This window comes from Ixodes scapularis, unplaced genomic scaffold (assembly GCF_016920785.2).
Source record: "Ixodes scapularis isolate PalLabHiFi unplaced genomic scaffold, ASM1692078v2 PGA_scaffold6__148_contigs__length_123643588, whole genome shotgun sequence".
Taxonomy (NCBI): domain Eukaryota; kingdom Metazoa; phylum Arthropoda; class Arachnida; order Ixodida; family Ixodidae; genus Ixodes; species Ixodes scapularis.
In genome coordinates this window covers 43,550,626-43,578,026 of record NW_024609881.1, presented here as the reverse complement: position 1 = coordinate 43,578,026, position 27,401 = coordinate 43,550,626, and the positions used below count along the sequence as shown (strand labels likewise).

The 27,401-nt window shown below is 46.7% G+C and overlaps 1 protein-coding gene across 2 annotated transcripts in view; it reads left to right on the top strand.

Annotated features, from left to right (window-relative positions):
• Nucleotides 1-27,401, top strand: part of LOC8033079 (MAM and LDL-receptor class A domain-containing protein 2) — a 210,314-nt gene that overhangs the window by 137,443 nt on the left and 45,470 nt on the right. For both annotated transcript variants that reach the window (XM_029973441.2, XM_040210499.3), the window contains 7 exons: nucleotides 5,148-5,996; nucleotides 9,113-9,519; nucleotides 13,445-17,679; nucleotides 20,817-20,995; nucleotides 22,049-22,212; nucleotides 23,002-23,263; nucleotides 26,088-26,277. In XM_029973441.2, the coding sequence (XP_029829301.2) occupies nucleotides 5,148-5,996; nucleotides 9,113-9,519; nucleotides 13,445-17,679; nucleotides 20,817-20,995; nucleotides 22,049-22,212; nucleotides 23,002-23,263; nucleotides 26,088-26,277 (6,286 nt within the window). The remainder of the gene's footprint in view (nucleotides 1-5,147; nucleotides 5,997-9,112; nucleotides 9,520-13,444; nucleotides 17,680-20,816; nucleotides 20,996-22,048; nucleotides 22,213-23,001; nucleotides 23,264-26,087; nucleotides 26,278-27,401) is intronic.

The window sequence follows — 27,401 nt, the reverse complement described above, 5'->3', positions numbered from 1 at the left end:
CGTTATCCCACTAAATTTAACCGCGTGCATTTTCCCACTAACTTTAGTAGTGTGCGTTGTCCCGCTAAACTTAGTAGTGTGTTTTGTCCCACTAAATATGACAGTGTGCGTTGTATCTCTAAATTGAGCTGTGTGCGTTATCCCAATAAATTTGGTGGTGTGCGTTACCCATTAATGTTAGTGGTGTACATTGTTTCATTAAATTTAGCCGTGTGCATTGCCCCACTAAAATTAGCAGTGCGCATTGTCCCAATGGTTTTACGGCGCGCGTTGTCCCACTAAAGCTGTCGCTGTGCGTTGTTCCACAAACTTTAGCGGTGTGTTTTGTCACCAAATTTACCTCTATGCGTTATCTTTCTGTATTTAGCGGTGTACGTCTTCCACTAAACTTACGAGTGCGCTTTGTTTCACCACATGTAGCAGTGTACGTTTTCCCACTAAATTTTCTGTGTGCGTTGTCCCATCAAGTTTAGCGATGTGCAGTGTCCCACTAAATTTAGCTGTGTGACCACTACATTCAGCGGTGTGCGTTGTCCCACTAAATATAGAATTGAACGTTGTTCCACTCATTTTAGCAGTCTATCTTACCCCACTACATTAAGCAGTGCGTGTCCCACTGAATTTATTCGTGTACATTGTCCCACTGAATTTATTCGTGCACATTGGCCCACGGAATTTAGCAGTGCGCGTTGTCCCACCAAATTTAATCGTGTGCATTTTCCCTCTAACTTTAGTGTTGTGCGCTGTCCCGCTAAACTTCGCGGTGTGTTTTTTCTCACTAAAATTAGCAGTGTACGTTTTATTTCTAAATTTTCTGTGTGCGTTGGTCCAATAAATTTAGTGGTGTGCGTTACCCATTAATTTGAGTGGTGTGCGTTGTTTCATTAAATTTAGCCGTGTGCATTGCCCCACTAAATTTAGCAGTACGCATAGTCGCAAGAGGTTTGACGGTGCGCGTTGTCCCACTAAAGTTATCGGTGTGCGTTGTCCCACAAAATTTAGCGGTGTGTTTTGGCACCAAGTTTACCTCTATGTGTTGTCTCTCTGCATTTAGCGGTGTACGTCTTCCATTAAACTTATAAGTGCGCTTTGTTTCACCACATGTAGCAGTGTACGTTTTCCCACTAAATGTTGCTGTGTGCGTTGTCCCATTAAATTTAGTGGTGTGCACTGTCCCACTAAATTTAACAGCGTGCGCGTCCCACTAAATTTAGCAGTGTGCTAACGTAGCAGCTTGGCCGAGTTGGTTGGTGATAATAACATACACTACAGCGCACTACTGCAAAACCACACTCACGGCGTGCGCTCACTCCTTACACACGAAAAAGAAAGAAACAATCATACAAAACGCGCTTACTCACAGCTAATTTTTATATAATTTGTATTCTTCTACGTCTCAAAATACCGAATTTCCCACGTCATGCGCACCTATTTCCCAGAAGCCAGAACATTTTTTTTTCTGAGAGTTTCAAGGATGGTGTACTAATAACGTTTTTATAATTCCTGACGATGAGTTCAGTTTCAGTAATTCTCCTAACTAGTTGATTACTTGCCTACATAAAATGATACAACATGGCAGGTAAACCTCACACCCATAATCGCTGTAGTGTATGCCCAAGTGGCCAGGATTAGCTCCGGTGCTATTTGTTTGTGTTCTCGGAGCCTGTTATTAAGGCATCATCCTGTCTGCCCTCTGTACACTTTCCCACATGAGAGGGGAAACAAATACACCACTTCTTCTGCACACTTGACGAAGCGGTTCTGATGTCTCTTGGTACAGGTTACCGTTCGGTGGGAATGAGGTGAGTTTACTTGTTTGCACAGGTTGGAAAGCCTAATAGGAGCAGAGGAGACGACGCCAATGTTAAACCTATATTTGTTTCATGCCATGAGAGAACCTTTGTATGTCGGGCAAAAGGACTGGTCTCGTTGTTCTATCCCTGGCTGTTGGTGCGACAAATGTTCCTTTATATTTGGTTTCTGGGATGCTCTCTGCAGTCGATGTTAATAAAAAAATAGGGTATCCGGCAGATGTTAATCCTGGAATTTGCGCATCAAAGCTTACTGAAATGAAGCGCTCGCAAGATTTTTGAAGCGAGTTGTTCAGAAATAATTTTACGATACCTCTTATTACCAGCTTAGAATGTGTTTAGTTGAAGAGAAGAACCATTTACTTTTCACCCTTGGCTCATATATCCAGCATATGTGACTGTGGAAGAAATGGAGCCTGAGATATCAGGATCTGATTGATCGTTCTTGCGGAGCCTCATAAGGAACGTTCAATGGATCCAGGCATTTTTTGAAAAGTAAAAGAACGCTGGCCACAGTGGTTGGAAAATTGCCGTTCTCAACGTGAAGAATTATTGAATAGTGGTCAGCATACCGAAATACTCTGGAAACTCTGGCGGAGTCAAGGCAATTGTTCAGTAGTCTGTCCTGGTGGGCGAGGTAGAAATCACTTAGAACTGGAGCTATGCACAACCCAATGCACATACCTTTCTTCTCAGAATAAGGTTTTTTCTTTCCAATGCGAGGCGCGAGGTGCGAGGTTCACCTGTCATGTTGTAAAATTTTAGGTACGCACAGTAATCAACTAACTAGTAAAATTTGGGAGCTGAATACATAATCAGGAGTTATATAAAAAAAAAAACTGTATTTGTACACCATATTTGAACCTGACTGAAAAATAAAAACTTTTATTGGCGTCTAGAAGGTAGGTTCGCGTGATTCGAGAAATTGGGTTGTTCCAGACGTTGGAAACGACGAAGTATGAAAAAAAAATGAAAGCCGTTTACAATTCGCTGTAACGCCGAATTAAAGCGCAGCTCTTGAGGAGGAGGAGGGGAAGGTACGGAGAGGAGGCTATGTCCCTCCTCCTCTCCTGCTCGCCCCCATTTAGAGAAACATTTTCCGCAAAATTTAGGGGTAAATTTTCCGCTAGATCTAGCGGGGAAATATTTCCACCAAATTTCGCGGAGGAATTTACCCATCATGCTCCGCGCGGTTACGCCCACGGCGACGCCGACGCCGCTCAAGCCGGAAACTGGTGCCTAAGAGCTGCGCTCTAAAATGTGTAGTGAGTCAGCGCGTTTCGTTTGACTTGTCGTTTCTCTTTAGTGTGTAAGGAGTGATTGTACGGCGTGAGGGTACTTTCGATGAAGTGCGCTGTAGTGTGTGTCAATAGCAGTGTAAGTTGTCCCAGGAAATTTAGTGGTGTGCATTGTCCTACGAAATTTAGTGGTGCGCGTTCTCCCACTAAATTTAGCAGTGTGTGTAGTCCCACTAAATTGGGCGCTGTGCGTTGTCCCATTAAATTTAGCAGGACATTAGTCCACTAATTCGCTTTGAACTTTAGCCACTGAAATTTAGCCGATGACATCACGGTACGGTTACGGTGACGCAATCCGCATCTTTACTGTTGTTAAAATGCATTCAAAAATAAAAATGTATTTCTTCCAGTTAAACATTAAACTGATAGTCATATATATATATATATATATATATATACTGTATATCGCGATAAAAGTTTTGTTTACAGTATATATATATATATATATATATATATATATATATATATATATATATATACTGTACGCAATAAAATTTTCGCGAGGACCTAATTTTTGCGAATTTCGCGAATCGCTTACGATTCGAAAAACACATCCGGCGTACAATTCGGACAATATGTGAACGCCATAAAAGCTACACTCGATTCGCGAAAATTAGGACCCGCGAATAATTTCAAATTTTCAGCTTTGGCCCGATTCGCGCAAATTTGAGCCCGCGAAAATTTAGTCGTTTACAGTGTTTTTTTTTTTGCTTTTTGTAAGGAGACTTTTATGTATTGTTAAAAACGCGACGACTTCTTCATGCCAGGCGTGTGTAACTGCTTACCAAAGCTTGGTTGGGGCGAGTTGGTTGTTCATAATTGATTTTAAACTTTGCTGCCAAGAGGACATAGACAAAAGTGAGACAAGGGAATAATGACACGTCTTTATTCCCTTCTTCATGTCGTTATTCCCTTGTCTCAAGTTTGTCTTTGCCTTCTTGGCAGCGCAGTTTAAAAGGAAAAACAATTATGTGTGAGACAAAAGTGCTCCATTCACAGTCCTCCCTTGTCTGTCCAGCCGACGAAAACATGCCGCGACAAAGACAACTCGTTAGAATGTGTGATTTAGTTGCAGATACAGTGCCACCTATCATAGGTGACACTGTAACTGAAGAAGTAAGGAGTGGCATTAAATTTCAGCTTAGTTGTCTACAAAAACCAGAAGATATGATCGAACATTTCTACAAAGCTGGAGGAGTATTAAGCCCATAAACTGCCCGTAACAGATAAGATGAAGTTATACTTGTGACGATCAACCCGTGTTACGAATATGTTCCAGATAACGTTGTGCTCATTTTGATAGCAGCCCCTTAATTTAAAGTAACATTTTGTTTAAAACAGGATGTTTTATATTGCTGGATTTCCTGAGAAAATAAGGCCGTCTTTTAGCGTTACGCTCAAACGGAACAGGTCAATGTATCGTGTTACACCGTGAGGTTGTGTTTCATCCTGACGTCATGTGTCACTCTTATATCACTTAAAAAATCACGTGAAATTGTGATGTCACATGACTGCAACGTATCATGGCATTACGATGTAATTTGACATTTTGACGCCCGTGATTCACAAGATGTGGATCACGTCACACCATGAGATTAGCTAATAACTTGACATCGCATGACATTATCGCATCACATGAAACCATGGCGTTGCATGACATAATTTGGAGACGTACAACACATTTTGTGCGTATCTAAATTTACTAGATACGACGAAGGTATGCTAAAATGTTTAACTTTTCTCTCTGCTTTCAACTCTGTCTTGAGGACTTTCTGAAATGACCAAAAGTTTCCTGGGGCACCCATACTTTGCACCAATCATGCAACTGATTCGAGAAGTAAATTTGCATGCTGCATACAAAGTATGGATATCCCGAAAACTCGCAGTCATATGTCAACCTAATGCAGTTAAACGTTGTCAAACGCCACCGTGTAAACGAGCCTTTAAATTGGTTTCGGAGCATTCAACTGCAATGGCGGCGAGACTTTTTCTTGTACTCACGAGGCAGGCTTTACAGAAACTCCTTCTTGTTGTGCAGGGCCAGGAATATCCAGCCTAGCCTTCCGACTGGTCGCGGAAACGTACGCAAACTACAGCTCCGCCTTGAAAGCCGCCATTGCCGTGGACGACATCGAGTTCTTCCGCGGCTCCTGCAAAAAAGGTCCAGAAGGCCCGGTCCACCCAACCGCTATGACGTACCCTGCTCACCCATTGGACTGCGACTTCGAGCTTGACGACTGCGCTTGGCACAATGGCACCCGCGACCCGCGTCTGTCCTTCTGGCGGCGAACTCAAGGAGACGCTTACAAGGACCTCCACACGTTGATGCCGCGAACGGACCACACAACCCTGTCCGTCCACGGAACCTACCTTCTTTTCACAGTGAAGCTAATCACATCACAATCCGAAACCACGACCTTCGAGAGCAAGTACCCGCTGCAGACGGAAGACCGCGGAGTTTGTGTCAAGTTTTGGTACTACCGGCAGGGCACCCTCGCTTCGCGTTTCCGTCTGTTCGGAAGGGACGCGGCGACGAATGCCACCACTATCTACTGGACGACGACGGGGCCAAAGGGCCCGCAGTGGAACTACGCGCAGGTTTCGCTCGGCAAGGATCAAGTCGTGTATCTCGCTTTTGCCGCCGAGGCGAGGTTGGGGAGTCAGACAGCACTCGACGACATTGCGGTCAACGTAGGCGAGTGTCCTCCTCCGGCATTGTGCGACTTCGAAGGCGACGAGTGCGGATGGCAGGCGGTCGTCGGCGACCCTGGACCATTTTGGCAGAGGACGTCGGCACTGGTGAGCGTCGGAAAGCGGGACCACACCCTCGGAGCGGTCGGGGGACACGTGCTTGCAGTCGACACGTTTGGAAAGAAAGCCACTCAAGGTACGCGTGACGATTTGTGTTGGCCTTTGGTGGGAGGGATGGTGGCAATTTGTGGGCGACATAAAGGTTGGCCTTTCGTTGTGGTCAACTTTTGTGGCGAACGTCGTGTGATCCCCAGGATCGGTTATTCTGAAACTTTTATTCAGCTTCAGGAAACGTTTACCTGATTTCGAAGAGTCGTCCAATTAGATGTTTTTATGCGTTTGCAAGGTCACAATCGTGCCATATTTTAGTGTGAACGTCTTACCAACGTTCAAATAATGCTAGAGGTCATGAAGTCTCTAGTGTACCTGCCCTTAGAACGCCTTCATCAACTGGTCCATGTTAGCTTCTGTGCGCAAGCAGAACAACTTGAGATTTGCAAGCAACAGAAGTTCGAGTTACTAATGGCTTTTAACGCAAAATAACACAACCACTTTTTCTCACCCGCGTTCAGTCGCACTTTACTGCAACGCTCGGTTCGTAGAAGACAATAAATTGTTTCTCCGTTCCGTTAGCAACGACGTATAGTCTATTCTCATTTTGTTTCCGCCTGCGAATGTCAGTTTGTGGCACTCACGTTTGTACTTCCCGAAATAAGTCATAATGAGACCCTTTTCGCAGCGCCCCTAGTGCGACCCAAGAGGCCAACAGTGATGGTTGTCTTAAATCTGCTATAATTACTGACTGGGTGGGACCGACAGGGAGGAGCTTCATTTGTTGCGGCTCCAGCGCGAGCTTCCTACCTTCCACAATGCTTTACCATCTCGTGGACCGCGAGCGCGCGAGCACGGCAATGGCAGGTTCGCCGGAAGGTATGCAGCACGTGCCAGTGGCCGGGCATCGGAAAGACACCCCCCCTTAAGCGATTATTTTGTCAGCGACTATAAAACAACACTTATAGCGGGAGAACGCCTCAGTTATGGGTAGGGACGGTCAAGGACACTCGGGAGTTCGGAGAACTCCTGAAGGTGCTTTTGGGAACCCACGAGCGTGCTCTAGGGAACCCACGAGGGTACTCTGGCGAACCCACGAGGGTGCTCTAGTAGATCCGCGAGGATGCTCTGGGGAAGCCGCGAGGGTGCTCTCGGGAACCCGGGGGGGTGCTCTGGAGAACCCGTGGGGGTGCTCTGGGGAACCCACGAGGGTGTTCTGTGGACACTCAAGAAGGTGCTCTGGCGAGACACAAGAAGGTGCTGTGGGGAACCCACGATGGCACTCTGGGGAAACCCAGGAGGGTGCTCTGGGAAACCCGCGAGGGCGCTCTGGCGAACCCATGAGTGCGTTCCGTGTAACATGTGGGTTCTTTGTAACCCAGTTCGAGAATTTCGATGCTCTAGATTAGTGATTCTCAACCGCGGTTTTTTTGGGGGACCCCCTCTGGATCGGAGGAAGTGGTGAGGAATCCTATCTACTAAGGAGGACGAGAGGCATTGAATTATTACAACGACAGAACGGTAAAGAAAGAAAACTAGATTCCTCAATTCTTGCAAACCAACTTTGAAACTCTGAAACGAATAATTTCACTTGGCATACATGGTTTGGTCTATTTAGGTTCTGGGGAAAGGCAGCATCATAAGAAAAGAAGTTCTTTTGATCGGCTTGATTGACGGTCAAGTACTTCGGGGTCCCCACAAAGGTCTTCAAGCACTCCAAGGTGCCCGCGGACCGCCATTCAGGAACGACTGCTCTGATAACCTTGGTCATAGAGGTGTAGCAACATTTTTGTTGGTCACTCTATTCTTCTTGAGGCGTTTGAAATGAAATAAATAATTTAAAACTATTTTATAACCTTCAAATTATTTCTTAGTTGGGGTGTGCCAAGTCTATTGGGATCTAGATGCTTTTGAGCCATAAGGTCGGTGAGAACATACAGGTTAGTGAGAACTTAGTACAGCGCTAGCTTATCACTGAATAAACTCAATACATACAGTACTGACGCGGCGCACTTTTGGACACGATTAACGGTGAAGCTGCGTTGTATCAGCACTATAGCACAAAGTTTGTGCCTCATCATCGCTAAGGTCATAGCTCTTTGCAGCGTTTAGGTAGTGCAGCACTGTATGTGAGAACACTCCTTTGCACATTTGATGTCTATTATCTTTTTGCATTTGTTATTGGGAAACAGTAAGCATTAATTTGCTACAATTCATAATCGTAATGAATTACCGTAATATCCTGAGAGATAGCCCACCTAAAACCAAGAGCGATTATAGCGAAAATAAGGAAAAATGTTCAATGTTCACTCGAAAGAAGTTTAAAAAAAATGTTAAGGTCGTGTCTCTTTTAAGCTTGCTATTGAGGTACGGAGCAGTATAGCAACGATGACTGTGCTTCAGAGAAAGCAATGTTCGCTTATATTCCGCCATAGCTAACTAGCCGCACTTACGCCAAGGCCATCATTGATCCGAATGCTACGAGTACCAGGAAAGGGCTTTCTTTCGGTGTTTAAAAAATGATTAGCAAGTCAAGCAAAAATACGCGTGGGTTATCTTTGGAGGCAGGGGGGGGGGGGGTCTCTCGGGAATTTTTTGCAGGTACGATTGTTTGCCCAAGTAGTCCTATTGTAAGCAAATAATTTCAGAACATAGTAGTTGCATTTGTAATTAAATATTATTTTGAAAGTAAATTACCCAAGTTTGCCCCCAAACATATACATTGAAAAAGTCAATCGAAGCATTTTAATTAATTAACCGACTAAAATACCTTATTTTGACTTTGTTCTAGTGGCTACCATGACCACCAACGTAGCCGCAGGGATGAAATAATTTAAAACTAGATTTGCTTCTTAGATTCTTCACTGGATTAAAAAAAAAGTAGCACCGATATGTAGGCGTAATAAACTATTTCCGAGCGTCAATTGCCGTCTAAGGGTTGCATGTGAACCGCAAATAAAGAACAGCCAAGCATGTCTCCACTCGTTACAACCTGTCGGTATTGTGTTATTGTAGCCTCAATGCTTTGCTGCTGCGAAAAAACGGATTGTCAGGAAATACGAAAGTTGTGCAACGAATGGTGCTGAGTACGTTGGTCGCGTGGGACTGTGGCCTTCCAAAATGGCGAGAGCAGAAGGCAAGGCCAAAGAAGAGGGTGTACGCATGCGCAGGGGTGCGCTGGAAAAGTGTTTATTTTTGCAGGAAGCTGGGCCGAGGTCTATAGCCGCCCGTATTTCGGAGAGGGCGCCCTGTGCATCCGATTCTGGTACCAGCTCACCGAAGGCCACAAACTTTCCGTCGGAATATACCACCTGGAGACCACGTGGCCCCTGAAGGTCGACTTAGTCACCGGCAAACTGCAGCAGCCGGGCACTTGGCACGGGGCGCAAGCGAACGTGTACTTTGTTCCGAAGTCTGAATTCGAGTACTACTTCACGGCTGAGCTGGGCGCTCGAGGAGGGGTCGTGGCCGTGGACGACATCGAGGTGCGTGGGCGCTGTCCCGAGCTCGGAACGTGCGACTTCGAGGACGACTTCTGCCTCTGGGAGAACGAGCCGGTGGTGTCGGAATCCCGTCAGTGGAACAGAGTCACCGGAAGATCGAACGTGGTGAGCGGCCGTGACGTCTAGGAACCGCTTTCGAAGGGGGTGACGGTCTTAGACTGATCCTCGTTTTACAGCGATAACATATTATGCTCTCTTCCCACCAGCAGAAATGACGTCCGTTGTTGATATTGTAGTAGTTGACGTCGTAGTTGTAAATGTTTTAGTGGTTGACGGAGTTGACGTTGTTTGGCATCCGTCGTCGAAGTTCCCACATCATCGAAAAAGACGACGCGCCTCCCGCGGGAATCGAACCTGGGTGCGCTGCGTTCGAAGCGGATGCGTTATCACTGAGTAACGCCACAGCCTTAATAACACGCTCTACACTTGTGGTTTTAGTAGCCCCCAATTCCCACTGCTCGCGCTCTCTGGAAAAAAAGAATGGAGCAGGTGTGGGTTCATTCACAATACAGTCAGAGCGAGAGCTGCGACACGTTACGGCAAAGTCGTTAGACATCAGTGTCGCTACCTCACGCAACGTCGTGGGGTACATGAACGAAAGTGTTCGGAACAAAATAGACGCCTGACCACTATTCCATATGCTTTTGTTGCTTTTTTTTTCCGGAGTGTGTGAACGTGCGTCTCCTGGCACGAGTCCTTGGCATCGACGGTGCTACGACGGCATTCGCATTCTGATATCGGCTATTTATCTGCGTTTTTCCGGAGAGCGCGTGCCGTGGGTATTTGTACTACAAATTTCGGGCTCTTTTTTTTTTTGCTCCGGAGCACGTGAAAGTGCGTCTCCCAGCGCGAGCTCTTGGCGTACGTAGGGCTGACGGCATTTTGTTATAGGCTATTTTTTTTTTGTCCCAAGAGCGCGCTGGGACGGGGCATTCGCTAAACCCTCTCTATTTCTTAAAAGTAGCGCAAGGTGCTTCCATGCACGCCGCATGTGTAACGTGCAGCCCTTGGGAAGATCGTGGCAGCCCAGCGCCGCACTGAGCTCGATTTAAGACACTATGTTCTTCCCAGAAGTGGTGCGCAGCACGTGTCTCTAGCATTTCTACAACAATGAATGACGCCCCAATTTCCAGGATAGAAAGAGGCTTTAGCATTGGCTACTAGAATGGCCCTAACTTTAGAGTGGATTATGAATGCTGTGGTGTAGCTCAACAATAAAGGTGAACAATGCTGTGTCGTAGCTCAGTGCATAGCCCTTTCTATACTAACAAAGCCTAGCAGTCCGACGACGGAGCCATAGAGCGCCCGGTCGCAGATTTGGAGCGCGAGGATCTGGTAGCACAGAAGCATTTCTCGGGGATCCTGTAGTCAGCGCTCAGCTTTTGCAGCGGCGAGGACCCGAAACATGGTTTTCAAACCCGACGAGAAAAGAAGCGGTAGCTTTGCAGCGGCGAGTACACGAAACATTGTTTTCAAACCTGACGGGAAACGAAGCGGTAGCGCGAACAACGCGAGGAGCACGAGAGGACATACAATCGCACGGGACAAGTGTCTTTTGTCGTCCCGCCGCAGCAGGCCGCCCATTACGTACCTCTCCTCTCATTCGTTGTCTTCCGCTCTAGCTTTCCACTTTCAGCGGCCGTCTCTCGTGGCGACCTGCCAGGCCTTGCCAGTACAGACGCTTTAAACACGCGCCAAATTGAGCCGCCATGGACGACCTTCTCTTGTCTTACCGAGATGCCGAGCCAGTGAAGGGGGCGTTGACGATCCTCCACAAAGGCATATGCTGGGGAGAAGGAATAAGTAGCACCTGAAGTGGCAATAACCTGTCCTGCTGTGGCAGTGATGAAGCGAGGCGAACAGAATGAGAGGAAAAAAAAACTGAATGTCGGCTATGGCGGCTCCCGTGCACAGCTGCCTGAAAGCGTCTATACAGGAGGCTATGCTCAGTGGTAACGTCTTCGGTTCGCACGCAACAGACTGAGGTTCGATTCCTGCGGGCGGCGGGTCATCTTTTTCAATATATTTGCATAATTGACGAGAGATACTTAACGTCTCCAACTACAACACCCACGCGGGACGTCACTTCTGGGGTGGGAAGAGCCCATAACAGCTATTGCTCTAAAATATCCGATTGCTAAAATGTCGTCATAGCACCGTCAGTGAGAAGAGCTCATGCCTGGAGGCATGTTTTTATGCGCTCTGAAACAAACAAAAACCAACAAAAGTGCTCGAAATAAACTAAAATCAAAAAGCTGTCAGAACATAATAAAACAAAAACGTTTGGAGCAAAACAGATGTTTTCTTTTGTTGCGAACGCTTTTGCTCACGCGCCCGACTGCCCCACGGTACCCAACGGTGCGTGAACGTGATGCCAATGCCCAAGGACTTCGCCGTTATGTGCCGCAGCTATTGCCTTGAAAAGAAATATAAGTCGTTAGTTATTTTGCACCGCAAGAGTTTAGTCTGCCAAAATATGGCGACATTCTTAACCACTGCATATAAGAAGTTTAGCCGGTGCAGTACGACTGCTAGACTGGAGTTTTCAACTCGCACACCGTGGTGGTGATACACGACCGCACGCCGGTATGAAGCTCATCCAGATAGAAACGTGCAGGGGTGTGAATAGACCCTTTCCGGAATTCAGTCTGGCAACTTTGATCACTATAATCATCTGAAAAACGGCAAATTTCTATACTAATGGCGGCCTTCAGTTTAGTGATAAAGGAAGAAGTTCAAGATACTCCGAAGCAGATATTCGATGCCTATACATTTTAGACGTTAGCGCGGCGTGAAGCAGGAATTGGATGCAAGAGCTGCGTAAGCGTTCATTTCTAACTCGGGCCCAGTCCATCTGCTAGTAGCACACGCTCGGCTTTAAACCCCCTTGATGCATAGGATGTTATCGAAGCGTCTATGTGGGCTGGCGCTTCGTTCTGACTCGTTACACCTTTTTCGCCGTTGACACTGAAAGATATTGCAAAAGAACTGTACAGTGAAGCGCGCGTTCTTGTTTACCGTTGACTTGCGAAAGTGACGGTGCCCCACAGAATGCTGCAGACCACAGGTTCATTGCCGCCATTAGTACGGTAAAAGTTAAACTGCCATGTGAGTCACCAGATGGCACTGAATTCCGAAAAGGGTCTATTGAACCCAGGTTTCATGGGTTCTGTAGAGCCAGCTTCTTTCTCCACGTACTCCGAGCTGGTGTGCGCTAGCCCACTCGGCCACCGATCCCCTTACCGCTGCGACTGTATTTAGATTAGCACAAGACGGCTGAATGAATTAGAAAGACGAAGAAAAGGGTTGCGAGAAGAATAGACTATCCTGGAAAACGAGCTGTAGTCACAGACAGAAGAACAACAGCAAGGCATGTCTTTCGAGTGCCCAGCCTCCACTACGCGCTCCCTCCCACCCAGCGTGCTCTGGTTGCACATGTGCGCTCAAGGTGCACAATATGTGCAAGCGCTGCCGATGGCTGAAAGCTTGAGCAGGAGGCGGCACAAATAAAGCTCCTCTCTGTCACTCTCATCTTGTCAGAGACCTTAGAAGGCAGACCTGGGTCTTCATGAAATAGAAACAAACACAATTTCAATAGGCAGTATTCACTGGACGCCATATTTGAGGTGACAGCTCGCAGTGCATGCTCGGGATGACTTCTCATTGATGGTCTCCCTACGAAGACAATCACAATTGTGTGGAATGTGCGCACTGGAAGTATTGTACAAACCTTCCGTCAGCACGTGCTCAGCAGCAACGAACTCAGCTGTGGCCGTTAGTGAATTCCACCTGTATTGTCTACGTTTTCTGACCTTATAGTATTTGGTAACTTTTATGTTTTTACCTTGTTACGTTGCAGTGGTTGCCGTTTTTCCACTCTCTTACGACTGTTACACAAATCATTACGTTAATTATGTTTTGAGTTACACAAAGCATTACCTTACTAATGTACCATGTTATGCAGACCGTTAAATTACTAATTAATGTTGCAGGTTAACCAAATCACAGCCAGATTGCCTCTTTCCTGCAGATGGGACCAGATTTCGACCACACCTCCGGCCAACTCTACGGCACGTACGCGGTCGTCTCGACCTACTCCTACATGACCGCACCGCCGTCGCGTCTGATGTCTCCGCTGCTCACCAGGTGCAGCGGCAGGTGCTTCAGCTTCTGGGTTTACCACCACGGGACGCAGCCCCACATGCTCGACGTAATCCTGCGGACTCCGAGTGGGGACGACTCGCTTCCGTACGCAACCGCCGCCGACACAGAGGGACGCTGGGTCAAGGCGCAACTTAACTTCACGTCGAAATCCGATCAGTGTCGAATCGGTCTGAAACCTACGTTTCCTCGTCTGCAGTCGGTCTTCCTCGCCGTGGACGATTTCGTCGTAGCCGACGGTCCATGCGAACCTCTCGAGGATTCGAACCACCCGTCGTTCACCTGCGACAACGGCACGACGCACCTGACGCGGGAGAAACTGTGCAACTTCATGCGCAATTGTGCGGACGGTTCGGACGAGGTGCACTGCGGAACCAAGTGCGACTTCGAGAGGGACAATTGCTCCTGGTGGTCGGCGCAGTGGGATTCCTCTAACCGGCTAGCCTGGAGCAGGCGGAACGGAAGCCTCTCCAACGAGCCAACAGAAGACCACACGTCGCTTTCGGCAGGCGGACATTTCCTTCAGCTTGCTTCTCAACCCGGAGCTTTTGGTGTCACCGGGGCGAAGATCAGGAGCCCTTACTTACGCGACGCCTCTCCATCCTGCACTTTGAAGTTCTGGTATTATTCGACAATGACTGACACCCGATCCACCGTGAAGGTGAGAATCGTGCAGAGCATATTCCGGCATCGGGAGACGACGGTACTCGCGACGCGGGGTCACAACGGCACGATACGAAGACACGAGTGGAGATTGGCCACCGCGCGGATCGCGAGAGTTCCTCAGCGGTTTTCTGTAGTGCTGCTTGGCGAGCTTGGGCCGGGGGACAAGACATTTGCGGTCGACGACCTTTCGTTTACGTCGTGCGGATTCTCGGGATACTTGCCGCCTTTGAACTGTTCCATGTTCTCGCGGTTCCGCTGCGCCAACGGAAACTGCGTGTCGCGGAAGCGGTTGTGCGACTTCAACGACGACTGCGGTGACGGGAGCGACGAATCGTCGAGCGCGGGTTGCGGCGCGTTTCCAGGCCGTTGCGACTTCGAGGACGGCGTCTGTGACTGGAGCGTGGCTGGCACCGAATGGAGGCTTCGCCGTAAGGAAGGCGTAAACAACTTGGACTTTGGTGACGACAGAAGGGACCACACCGCAAACTCCGCCTACGGAAATTTTCTGTGGTTCCCGTTCGCGCCGAGGTCGCTCGGTAAAGTCGCATCTTTCTCCAGCCCGCTTGTCAACTCGTCTGGTGAAACCAAGTGCTTCTTTCGTTTCTACTACACCTATATGACGACATTCACCCACCTCGACTACGCTTTCTACGGTGCCAACTCGGGTAGTTTTGCCGTGTATGCCCGCTTCGATCTCCTTGGCGAGATGAAGCTTTTATGGAAGACGTCCAACGTGTTCGGCCAGCACTACGAACGAAAGGTGATCAACCTTTCCTCTTTAACCGAAACGTTCCAGATTGTCATCCAAGCCAAGGCTGGCCAAGATCGAAACGGGGCGTGGGCTGTGGACGACGTCTCATTTACGGACGGATGCATGCTTTCCCGGGACGCGAGCCTTCCGACTCTTCTTCCCAAGACAACCCCAGTACCGACCGTTAAACCTTGTTTGGACTCGGAGTTTGCCTGTTCCGATGGCAAGTGTGTTGACCTCGCGCGACGCTGCGATTTCGTCGATGACTGCTCCGATGGTTCAGACGAAGCCGTCTGTGCGACTTGCAGTTTCGACAACGGGACGTGCGGTTGGCAGGACGTTAGCATCGGACGATATTCGTGGGTTCGTCTCCGGAGGAGTCCGAAAGGAATCGAGCCGACTGCAGACGTTTCCGGAAAAGGATTTTTCATGAGCGTAGAGGAGGGCGACGGCTCCGAATCTGAATTGGCTGTCCTTCGTTCGAACGAACACGGGCCAAGTTCTTCCGCATGCTTGTTTGAGATGTACTACTTCGTCTTTAACGTTACACCTGGCGATGAGGTTCTGACGCTCAGTCTGCAACGGAAGAATGAACCATTCAAGATTGCGCTCCTTCGGCTGTACCGGAATACTAACCAGAAGTGGGTCAAGGCAAGCGCTAGAATCGCGAGACATGACAAGCCGGGGTGGTCTCTGGAAATCTCGTCTGAGCTTCCGACTTTGGGAGCCCGGATCGCCATAGACGACATAGGTCTTGTGAATTGCTCCGACGGAACTACCGCAGGCAAAGACTGTACTGCGTTGGGCAAGCTGCCTTGCACGAACGCTTCGGGACACTGCTTCGATGCCTCGCAGCGTTGCGACTGGAGCAAAGACTGTCCCGACGGATCGGACGAGGAGGACTGTGGCCAGTTTCCGGAACGTTGCGACTTCGAGAGCGGACCCTGTGGCTGGACCGTGGACATGGTGGAAGGCACGTCGCGTTGGAAGATTCGGAGCAGCAACACGGTGTCCGAAGGCCTGGGACCCGACTTCGACCACACATTCGGTAACGAGTCCGGACATTACTTTTTTCTCCAGAAGGACGCTAACCCGCAAAGTCACGCCGGAATCCGCAGCCTCACCTTCAAGAAGACGACGACCCAGTTGTGCAGAATTCGGTTTTGGAACATCATTTCGGACGGCGCGAAGTTGGAGGTTTTCGTATCTCCCAAGTCGGTTTCGGCTCGGAATCACAGTCTTGCCGAGCTACACGGTAGTGAAGACGTCAGTACCTGGCAGAAGGCGGACATTGCGCTGTCGAGTCCCAGTGAGTTCGAGGTCGTCCTGAGGGGCTGGCCGACTGCCGACATCGCCGTCGACGACGTTTCCTTCACGCCAGAGTGCTCCATCTCTAGCTCGAGCGTGGTTCCGACGGTGCAGCCCGGTTCCAAGTGCGACACCGACGAGGAGTTCACTTGCCGCGACAACAGCTGCATACCGAAGGACCTGGTCTGCGACTTCAAGGCGGACTGCCCGGGCGGCTTCGACGAAGTGGGATGTCCGAACGCGTGCAATTTCGAAGACGACGATGAGTGTGGCTGGTACAGCCCGTCGCTTCCACCGGGCGTCACGTGGCGCGCCATGAGTGTCGCACAGGCCAAGCAACACAAGACCGGCGTTCCCCCGACGGACGCCCTCAAGAACGCTGCCGGTAGCTACCTTCTTTTCTTAGCGTCTCCCCTAGCTGCCGAGATCGTGCATCCCGCACGGCGATTCAGCCCCGTCTTCCGACAAGCCACGCCCGACTGCAAGATCAGCTTCTACCACTGGACCTACCTCCCGCTAATCACGCCGAGACTCATAATCGCCTCAAACGTGACCGAAGATGTTGTGCTCTGGGAGGGCGAGGCCGCCAGGCAGCTTCCCAAGTCATGGAAAGCAGTAACTGTCGGCGTCGGTCGCCGCCGTGAACCGTTCCGCCTTGCGTTTGAAGTCACGACTCCGTCCAGCGGGGGTCCCCTCTTCGCAGTAGACGAGTTAAAGTTCGTTGACTGTGCCTACCCGAAACAACTTCCGCCCGATGGAACATGCGAGGGAACGCAGTTCCAGTGCGAAACGCGTCGCGTCTGCGTCGACGCGAGTAAGCGGTGCGACCTTTACGACGACTGCGGCGATGGCAGCGACGAAAAAGGCTGCAGCAACGTACAAGTGACGTTCGACGACGGCAGAACCGGACAACTCCGCCTGGGTAAACGCAAAAGCGAAGAGACTGAGGGCGTCCTCAAGTTTCAGCGTGGAGCATCACCCGAGCGTCGAAAGAGTGGCACGGGACCGCCGTTCGATCACACGACCGCGAACGCGACGGGGGCCTATCTCGAGTACGGTGGCGAGCTCGAAGGGTACAACAAGATGGCCACGCTCGTGTCCCCCGTCGTCACCGGCGGAGTGCCGTGCGTCGTCACGTTTCACACGTACATGTTCGGGAGGCACGTGCTGATGCTTAGCTTGCACCGGACGTTCAGCAAGGAGGACGACGAGGGCGAGGAGTTGTGGTCACAGAAGGGGCCGCAGGGAGACTTCTGGGTTCGTCGGAGCGTGGACGTGACTCACGAGAGGAACAGCCAGCTCGTGTTTGCGGTGCGCTCTGGAACTGGACCCAGCGATGTCATCGCGTTGGACGACGTCAGCTTTGGCGACAGCTGCACGTGAGTGGAAAGACACATTAATTGATCGGGCAACTGTTGTCGGCGTACCTGTTATTGTCGTTGAAATGATGAAACAAGTATCGTATTAATTTTAGTTTACAATTTATCTCGCACTATGACGAAAGGCAGTCAAAGCTATCTGCTGTAGGGTCCAGCCACCAGCCAATCAGAAAGCGTGTGATATATTGCACCCACATAACATTGACATTGATCCCGAGAGATAGTCGACCTAACATCAAGAGAGAATCGGTTGAATATATGGAGTGGGCTAACGTTTTGTGTACAATCAAGAAAAGTTTAAAAAAGTTCATATTTTTAAGTTGTGTCGCTTTCAAGCTTGTTATGATGGCGAGGGGCAACGAGGGAAGGATAATTGTACTTCCCAGTCGCAACGTTCGCTTATATCCCGCTATAGCGAACTTGCCGCATTTACGCCAAAGCCATCATTGATCCCAACACTACTATTACTAGGAGTAGGCTATCTTTCGGTTATTAAAAATGCAGCAAATAAGGCCAAAAACAGAGGTGGGATATCTTCCGGGGGTGGGGCATCCCTCGAGAATTTACGTTAGTTTCTACTTGCCTCGTGATTGAACCTTGTAGCTCGTAGCTTTGACTTTACTCCACCACATAAGACAAAGCGCAGTATTTATGATTGTAAACATTTTTGCGCAATACAATACTAATTTGTATAAAACGTTTCAAATTTTGCAAGTAGTATCTGCAATTGTAAAGTTATTCACTTGGAATCAGTAAACAAATACATGGTAGATTTCGTTAAATAAATTATCCAGTTAGTTCATCTATCCGGAAATATTCTTTTACAATCAATTATGTATAGCAATATTGGTTTTTTGTTAATGTATTTACAAAAATTACTACCCCAAGATGGGTACAGTAAAGTTGCGTTCAGACTGCCGTTGGAATCACAAACGCAATGCGGATCCGCTTGTTTTCCTCTTCAAATGCGCATGCGATTGTACTGGATCTTTAAGCAACTGCGTTCGTAACTGTTTAGCGAACGAGGTTCAACCGCCGGTATGAACACGGCGTAAGTGAGGGTTAACACTGACGAATATCGGTTACAACGAATGAATACATTACAACAGAAAAACAGGGTGAAACAAGGAGACGCCAGGCTCTTTAAATCGACTGGAAAATTCGGTTTTGTTAACCTATCGCGCTACGACTTTGTGCAGCGTTGCCCACAGATGGTGCTCTTTTTTTTTTTGTAAAATTTGCAAAGAGCGAACCTACCTGAGGAAAAAGTAAAGTAAGAAAAAGACTTAGTTCCTATGGAAACGCAGCGACGCCACCAGTCTGCAAACAACACGGCGCCGTTTCGCACGGGAGACAAGAGATGGCGCAAGCGGTTGCGACGCCAACTGCCGCCAACGAAAAAGCAGACGACGCCGAGAGCCGGCCCTTTTGCAGACAAGGAACTGCAGTTCCTTGCTGTTACCGCGCCTGTCTTTTTCGTTTCTGCGACTGTCACCGCCAGCAGAAGGCGGGCCGCTTTTGAGTCGAAAAGATTGTCTGCTGAAAAGGCCTGCTCTCGGCGTTGTATGCTCGTTCGTTGGCGGCGTTTGTTGCGCCATCTCTTGTCTCCCGTCCGAAACGGCGCCGTGTTGTTTGCAGACCGGTGGCGTCGCTGCGTTTCCATAGGAGCTAAACCTTTTTCTTTCTTTACTTTTTCCTCAGGTAATTTCGCTCTTCGCAAATTTTGCAAAAAAAAAAGAAAAAAAACCACCATCTGTGGGCAACGCTGGACAAAGTCGTAGCGCGATAGGTTAAGAAACCGAATTTTCCGGTCGATTTAAAGAGCCTGGCGACTCCTTGTTTCACCCTGTAGGTATTGGTCGGTTGATTCTTCTGATGCTGTAAGCTGTCAGGTGGCCTAAGCGATCCGTGTAGCTCGTAATTATTATTGGATACAGTAGGTTCATGAGGCGAGTCCCGAATATGGTCATCGTTTCTTGTGTCAGACGCAATTTTGCACTCAGCGAGCTGTCTATTTTGTTTTTGTTTATTCAGATGATGCCACAGCACCCGTGATGGCTATAGAGTAGGGGAAGGGAAAATACAAAATGAACTTGACGCCAAGTACACTGAATTATCTATACAATCCAAAGAGGTGCCATATCCACAGGTAATCGGACTGCGATAATCCCAAACAACAAAAACAACAAAACAAAAACAAAAAAGGAGAAACCCGGATTAGCGTAAAGATACTGGACTCGTATATATATGCAATGTGTAAGCTCGTACAAACAACAAGTATTAGGTGGTTCACAATGAATGATAAAATTCAGAGTTTACATATCTTGAGACTATCTCTTCAGTTAGTCGATTGCAGTTCAATATAGTGCTAGGAAAAAGGAATATTTGTATATGTCTGTTTTGCATCAAACATACCTAATTTTTTTTCGCTATGGTCCAGTCGCTGCTGAGATGAAGTGAGGTGGAAGTAATTATTTTGTTTTTGTCGATTCCACACTGAATATAGTATATGCTGTGCGGGAGCTTTAGGCGGGAGCATTGACATTGATAGTTATTTCGCCAGAAACCTACCTTTGCTTTAAGTTTAGCTGATTTTATATGCTGGACCGGTGAGTCCTACATGGCAGACATGTTTTAATGCATGAAGTGTTAACAAAACCTTCTGAGTCCAGAATTTCTAGACTATACATCTGCGCATACTTCCCTGCCCCAAGTTTAGAAGGAAAATTGGTATCACGTGATGTGACGTCAGGTCATGACACAACAGGACTTGGTACCGCAACAACAGTTTTCTTGCTAAATTTGGAAGGAAATTGATATCCAACGTGTGGTCACCCAGACATTGCGTAACGTAAGGGTCACATGACACGGTATCACGTGATATCATGACATGACTATGTGACCTCGATTTCCATGCTAAATGTAGCAACGAAACCAATATCATATACCCTGACGTCGCATAACGTAAGATTATGTGACAATGAACAAGGTATTCTTTACTTCCCAAAATGACTGTTTCTCGTCTTCAAAAGGCATAGAAATAATTGTCACTTGTATACTGCATTTTATTCATCATAAGGTTTTGCAGGTAAATTGTGCTGGTAAGTTTGTCTTGATGGGTTTCTTGTTTTTGACAGGTTTTCAGGACAAGACTTTCCAGATACAGAACCATCCACACCCTCGGCAGTAACTGCCTCACCGCACAGCTGCGATGCAAATCAATTTGCCTGTGTCTCTGACGGGTCCTGCCTTCCTTTGGACCGGGTTTGTGACTTCCGCAACGATTGCGCGGATGCCAGCGATGAAAGCGGATGTGGTGAGTTTTTTTTCTTCATTCTAGGTTGGTGTTCAACTTTTCTTTAAGGTTTCACTCATTTGCACCCAAGCTTAATTGTTCGTTTTTGATGGGTCTGATATAATCTGATTTCTATCTGACTCGGAATAGTATATATTTGATTCTTGGGCAAATTGAATACCTGGATTTCATTCTTTTACAACTGTTGCCTTGTAACTTTACACGAAGGTGTCTTTACACATACATTTTGGAACAAAGTTTGGTCTCTCTTTATAACGAGCTGGTAGTGCAATAGGATGTAGATTTCAACCCTGTCACATATTTATTTCTTCGGACTTGATTGAGATAGACTCATAAAACTTCTTTAATGGGATTTTAGTGCTTTTTGACTTATTCCCAAATTGTTAGATATATTAACATATCTTTGCCAGGATCAAACGTATTCATGATTAGCATAATTTGGAAAAAAAAAATGTTTTTTTTATTTATTAAGTGATTCTTCAATTCTTCGGTTTCTTAAGGGGCATCTATTCCAGGACATTATATAAGTACAAAAAACAAAGACAAAAAATTAAGTGTTGTTACTGTGATGTGGTTCAGAGCCACCAACGCTGTTCCCTTACAAAAACAGTGAAACAAGAAGAGTTGCTATAACCAAATATGTGAATGAAACACTAATACTATAGGAATAACTAGAAATGAAACTAGATTCTGCCGTGAAATATAACGGGGACACCTGTGGTTGCTATAGATATTTCATCTTCATCTAATTATGTGCCTCTTTTAGCCACTCGTTCTCCTGCTTCTTTAGAATAGGTGGCGTGTTCGTGAAATGGTGATCTTCTATAAGGTTCGCAGCACTGTTATGAACTCTCCTGCTACTAAGTAGAAATTTATTTCCTGTTCGCTGATAGCAGAATAGGACCACGAGTTTCGTATTCAAGCTTATCTTTCACCAACGTGGAGCTGCTGCTCACTTAAATCCTATAACCAAATTCGTTCTTCTTGGAGAACGGTGTGGAGTGCTGGATGAGCTGGATCTTGTAATCTTACATTTACACCTGATTCTCCCAGTGAGTGCCAGGTGCGGCTTCGAAGACGGCGTAATGTGTGGATGGAAGGCGGTGCCCAACGCCTCCCTTATTCAGCCTTCGAGTCCCTTGCCACGACTGGACGCTTACGGCTTGAGCAATGACTACATCTGGAGAGTCGTCCAGGCAAAGGATGCGGTCACGAAGGTACGTTGTTGAGCCGGTGCAAGGCGGAGGTATTCCGATATTGGTCACGGTGAGAGAAGTGTTTTCGGCACCGCCGGTATTGCTTCTCTGCAGTGCATGGGTGTTCCACAAGAAGCGCACGCAGGGGGGGTAACCCGCCACGGTAGTACAAGAGCATATGGAACCCGCATTCATAATCACAAGTTTTTTTTTTTTAAATTTGAAATTGAAAAATGAATTTGCATATAGGAAGCAGATTTTTAAATCACCTCTACTTGGATAGCTGCAAAATATTTTTCGTTTCTATATCACAGTTCACGGTACATATTCAAATTAACTGAGTTGAAATTAACTTTAATTAAAATAAATTAAAGTTAATTTAGTTAAAAAATAAATAAATAATTTTAATTAAAATTAAATTTGAGTTCAAATTAACTGAGTTGAGTGGACAAGTTCGAGCTTGGGAACAGCCTTCACGAGTTAAGCCAGATTTTCATTTAAGCATGGATGACGTTGCACAGTGCTGAAAGACGTCGGGAAATTATTCTATATAAAATTTGAAAATGTTCTGGCAAAATCACTATTCGCTTCAAACTCAAAAGCCACTATTCTCTCATGACTAAAATTGCAACATCACATGCCATTATAGTGTTTGCAGATTTTCCGAAGTTTGAAGTGGGGTAGTGAACGATCACGTGTAGTTTGTGCTTGGCAGATTGTGCACTGCTTCGGCTGTCGCTTCAGCCAGTTTGCAAAAGACGACAAAAAGAAGAAACAAAAACTTTCAATTTATTTTGTACTTTTAAACAGCAAAACGGAGAATTGCAACCAAAGCATGACCACGCAACCGGTTCAGAGGACGGGTGGTACGTGACGGCCAACTCCGCCTTCGGCACTGCGGGTGCTGCCACCCTGCTGTACTCGGACAAACGCGTGTCTCGCCTGTCTGGGGACTGTTACCTGGAGGCGTGGTTCTACTGCAGTTCGCTCTGCCTCATGAAGCTGCTCGCCTACGACTATGCGGATGACTCCCTTTTGCCTTTGAACGAACGGCACATCTGGATTAGTCAGGGTAGGTGTGATTTATTTTGCACTCTTCTTAGTTCATCTAAGGAGAGTGCACAATTCTGCATACGATGGTCTGATCGACACAGCGAAAGTTGGTACATATGTTTATTACACAGGATGTGCTATAGGGCTTGGTTTTCCAATAAAATTGCGCATTACGCTGGACCAACGCGCAGGTCAATTTCATAAGCACTATAGCCTCATACGTGCAGTGTAGCGTCACCTTAACGGCTGGGTGTCACATGACATCCTGGTGTCACGTGACATTGTTACTTCACGGTGCCATGTGACGCCACTTGGTGTCACTTGACGCCGTCACATCAAGTGACATTGTGACATTGGTGGACGTCATGGTATTGCATATTACCATTTGATCGCATGGCGTCGCATATTAGGCTACGCAGACATCACACACGCTCACCGTATGCGTAGATCATTCGCTACACTAGTTGTGGGTCTCAGAGTCTACCATATATAATCAAAGGGTTCTCACATTTTATTAGACAATGTAAGTGTACGCTTAAGGTTCATAAAAGGATTTCCCTCGATAGCGTATCGTTACGCTATCGAGGTGTTGAGCAAAAGTCGAACGAAGGTGTGACAGGTGTAACGCAATTTGACGCTAAATGTAGGTGAGAAATATAATTGATGGGTGTTTTCACGTCAGGTTGTCTAGTGACAGTCCCGGTAATATTCTGGATATTTTGGCAAGAAATGGTGTGAAAGCTATGTTCTTTGGACTAACATTCAAGCGATAGATATGAACGCAGTTGATAAATTTTTCCCAGAAGTAGAAAATTGAGAAGCTCGAGGCGTGGAGATTGTCAAGATGTCTCTTTGGTAATTCGCAAAGCCGCCAATGTCAGGTCAAAGCAGACACGTGCAAAAACTGATTTGGGCATTATACAACATGCGCACAAAATATTAAAAATTACACTGGTATATTTCTATAAAAACAAATTATATATTTTATATAACAAAGAATATTTTATATATTCATAAGCTGCATTTCGAGGCGCATATTTTGATATATTTCGCGACGTTTTTTTTATAAAATTGTTTGTTGGCGAACAATTTATAAATGTGTCTCTAAACAACACAATTGTTTAGAGACACATTTATAAATTGTTTGCCAACCAACAATGTTATAAAAAACGTCGCGAAGTATATCAAAATATGCGCCTCGAAATGCAGCTTATGAATATATAAAATATTTGGTTAGCCATTATTGTAGATTTGTTATTATTGCAGGAACTTAGCTCACAACTTTTGAAATAGAAAACTTGCACGTCAATATTAAAAAAAAAAACTCAATATTTTATTTTGTCTGAACTCTCCTTGAACTCTGTAGTAGCTAAAATCAACTTGTGAGGGCAACGTACCGAGTAGCATATGACTTCCAATTGAGAAGAGCGACAACAAACGTTCACACATATTGAGCTTACTTTTTGTTTGTTAAAGTGCCAGCTGATTGTTTTACAGACCCACATACAGAGAGGAACAAAAAAGGCAGACACACCGCTGGTGTGTCTGCCTCTCTGTATGTGTGTCTGTAAAACGTTCAGCTGGCACTTTAACAATCATGAACCAATTAGCTCAGCTTCAAGCCGTCACGAGCTTACTTTTCTTCGTTATACGGACTTTTCCGCACGATGATGGCTCCAAAGAAATATTCTCCAGAACCGACAGTCTGTATAAAGGTGCTGCTCGGTTGGAGAGCGTAGGAATGTCGTCGTAAATCGGTCTGGTGTTTAACAATTTAGCCTGTCAAACCATGCCTGGTCAAATCTTCTCGACGTCGTGTTATATATTCTGGATCTTTTTTTGTTCTGGTGTTGTCGAATGAACTCAACTCTTCTTGAGATTTTGTGTTGTCTAGTCTGTAGTCTGGTTGTTTTATTCTTCGTAGTCCCATGGTTTTAAGTTATGGAGACTTTCTACGCACTGGGACAGAACCGCACCGTTATGCAGTGTTGTCGGTTCTAGAGAATATCTTCTTGGAGCCGACGTCGTGCGGAAAAGCACCAATTACGAAAACAAGCTAGGTCAATTTGAGTGCACGTTTGTTGTCGCTTTCCTGAATGGGAGCTCATTTGCTACTCAATATGTTGCCCTCACAAGTTAGTTAAAGTTACTGCAGCGTTAAGGAGAGTTGAAAAGAAATAAAAGATCAAGTTTTTTTCACTATTGACGCGCCATTTTGCTACTTTTAAAGAAGGGGCATAAGTTTCTTCGTGAATAACAAACCTAGAATAAAGGCTGAGCAAATATTTTTATATATTCAAATACTGCATTTCAAGACACACATTTTGATATATTTTTCGATATTTTGCATAAAGTTGTATTTTTGGTAAATAAATTACGAGAGTGTCTCTAAAACGGGTTTTAGAGACACTTTTTTCTAATTTCGGTTCCATAGAAAGACGAAATTGTAATTTTTAATATTTGGTGTGCATGTCGTAACCAATAGAGTCATTGTACTTCTGTTGTAGAAATACCCGTGCGTAACGGCCATGCCACCAAAGCACGTATGCGCGGTATGAACGTACCCATCTGGCGACCCTGCGTCCCACTAACTTGAGCGGACTGCGTTCACATGTCATCATCAGCGTGAATGTTGTCTTGTTTCAGCATAACATCTCATGACATCATGATGTTATGTGATTATGACGTCATGCGAAACCATGATGGTTATGAAATAGGAATTAACGGGCAATATTACCCCTTATAACAGACGTACCCCCTCCCCCATTTTCTTAAATATTTCTGTGAAAAAGGTGTTTTCATTATGCGAGTAAATCCGATATTCTCTTTTCTGATTTTATCAGCAACGAGTCGGAAGCAATGGACACAAATGAGAGCTTACCTGGGGCTGGCGCGAAACTTGCGGCTGGCCTTCCGTGCCGAAAGGAGATCTCTGCCCCACGTGGTGCAGTCACTGGATGACCTCTCGTTCCACTCGTGCGCCCCTCCACCACGGATGGCGCCGGGTTCGCCCTGCAACCAGGACCAATTCAAGTATGTTTCTTGACCTCCCCGAGGCGGTTTCAATCCCGGATATCGGTGGACTTTGGTACAGCAAAGTAAAATGTCCGTAGTCTGTTGCAGGCCTTGATTCGTAGGACAAGCCCCTCCCAGAAACTCTCTGCTAGCCATGAATCGAGAGGAGGAATTCCTCCTCTTCATTCACATCCTCTTCACCGTTCGCTTTGCTAACGTGGAAAGGGTGAAAGCCTTTGGGGGAGGCGTTTGTTTTGCTGTAGGGAGAAAATCCAACCGTCGCGCCTGTAACGACTAAATGCCCGTTCACACTCTTGCGACCGACTTCGACCGAGAGAGACCGGACCGGTTTTTAAGCCTTTTGCGACTTCTTAGGACCGGATGCGATGCAGCGGAGTTGGTCCTAAGAAGTCGCAAGAGGCTTAAAAACCGGTCTGGTCTCTCTCGGTCGAACTCGGTCGCAAGAGTGTGAACGGACCTTAAGTCGAGACCTACAACCATGGGAACAACTTCCTACATTTTTTTTTTACGCAGCGCTCGTCCAATGTATCCGAGCGCTGCATGAGCACTCGGCTAGGGCTCGTGTTGAATCGATGATCCGAACTCTATCGAGGAAGGTGACAAAAAGTATTTCAGTTCGCAGGCCTTGTGTTGGGTAAAACCAGGCTTTGTGTTGGAGAACAAGCTGAATCCAACCCCAATTTTGTTTTCTATCTCCTCGCTAATCCTTAACCTTTGACAGACTAAGCGGGTCTTTAGTCTAACTTTCAAAAAAAAAAAAAAAAAACTTGGTTTCGGAAATCTTACGGGATGCCAAAATACCCGAGACAAGAGAGGAATGATGGTCATGGAGAGTGTACTCTGCATTCTTCTAAAGTTCTCCTGTCCTAGTTCTTGGCTTGTTCTCAGAAAGACGTATCGGTGAGGGTCTGCTGTAATGCATTTCCAAATGAAAATCAGTCTTCATCTGGGTCATAGAGCTTGTCCCTTCTGGATTCTACCTGAAAATGAGACAATATCCGCCTGAGTTCAGCTAAGACCAGCTTAATAATTGTAGGGATCGCCACCTCGTTCTTTTAGGTGTTTTTTCTACGCGCACCAGCGGTGGCATCTCCGTGTACATGAGGGGTGTATACTTCCGA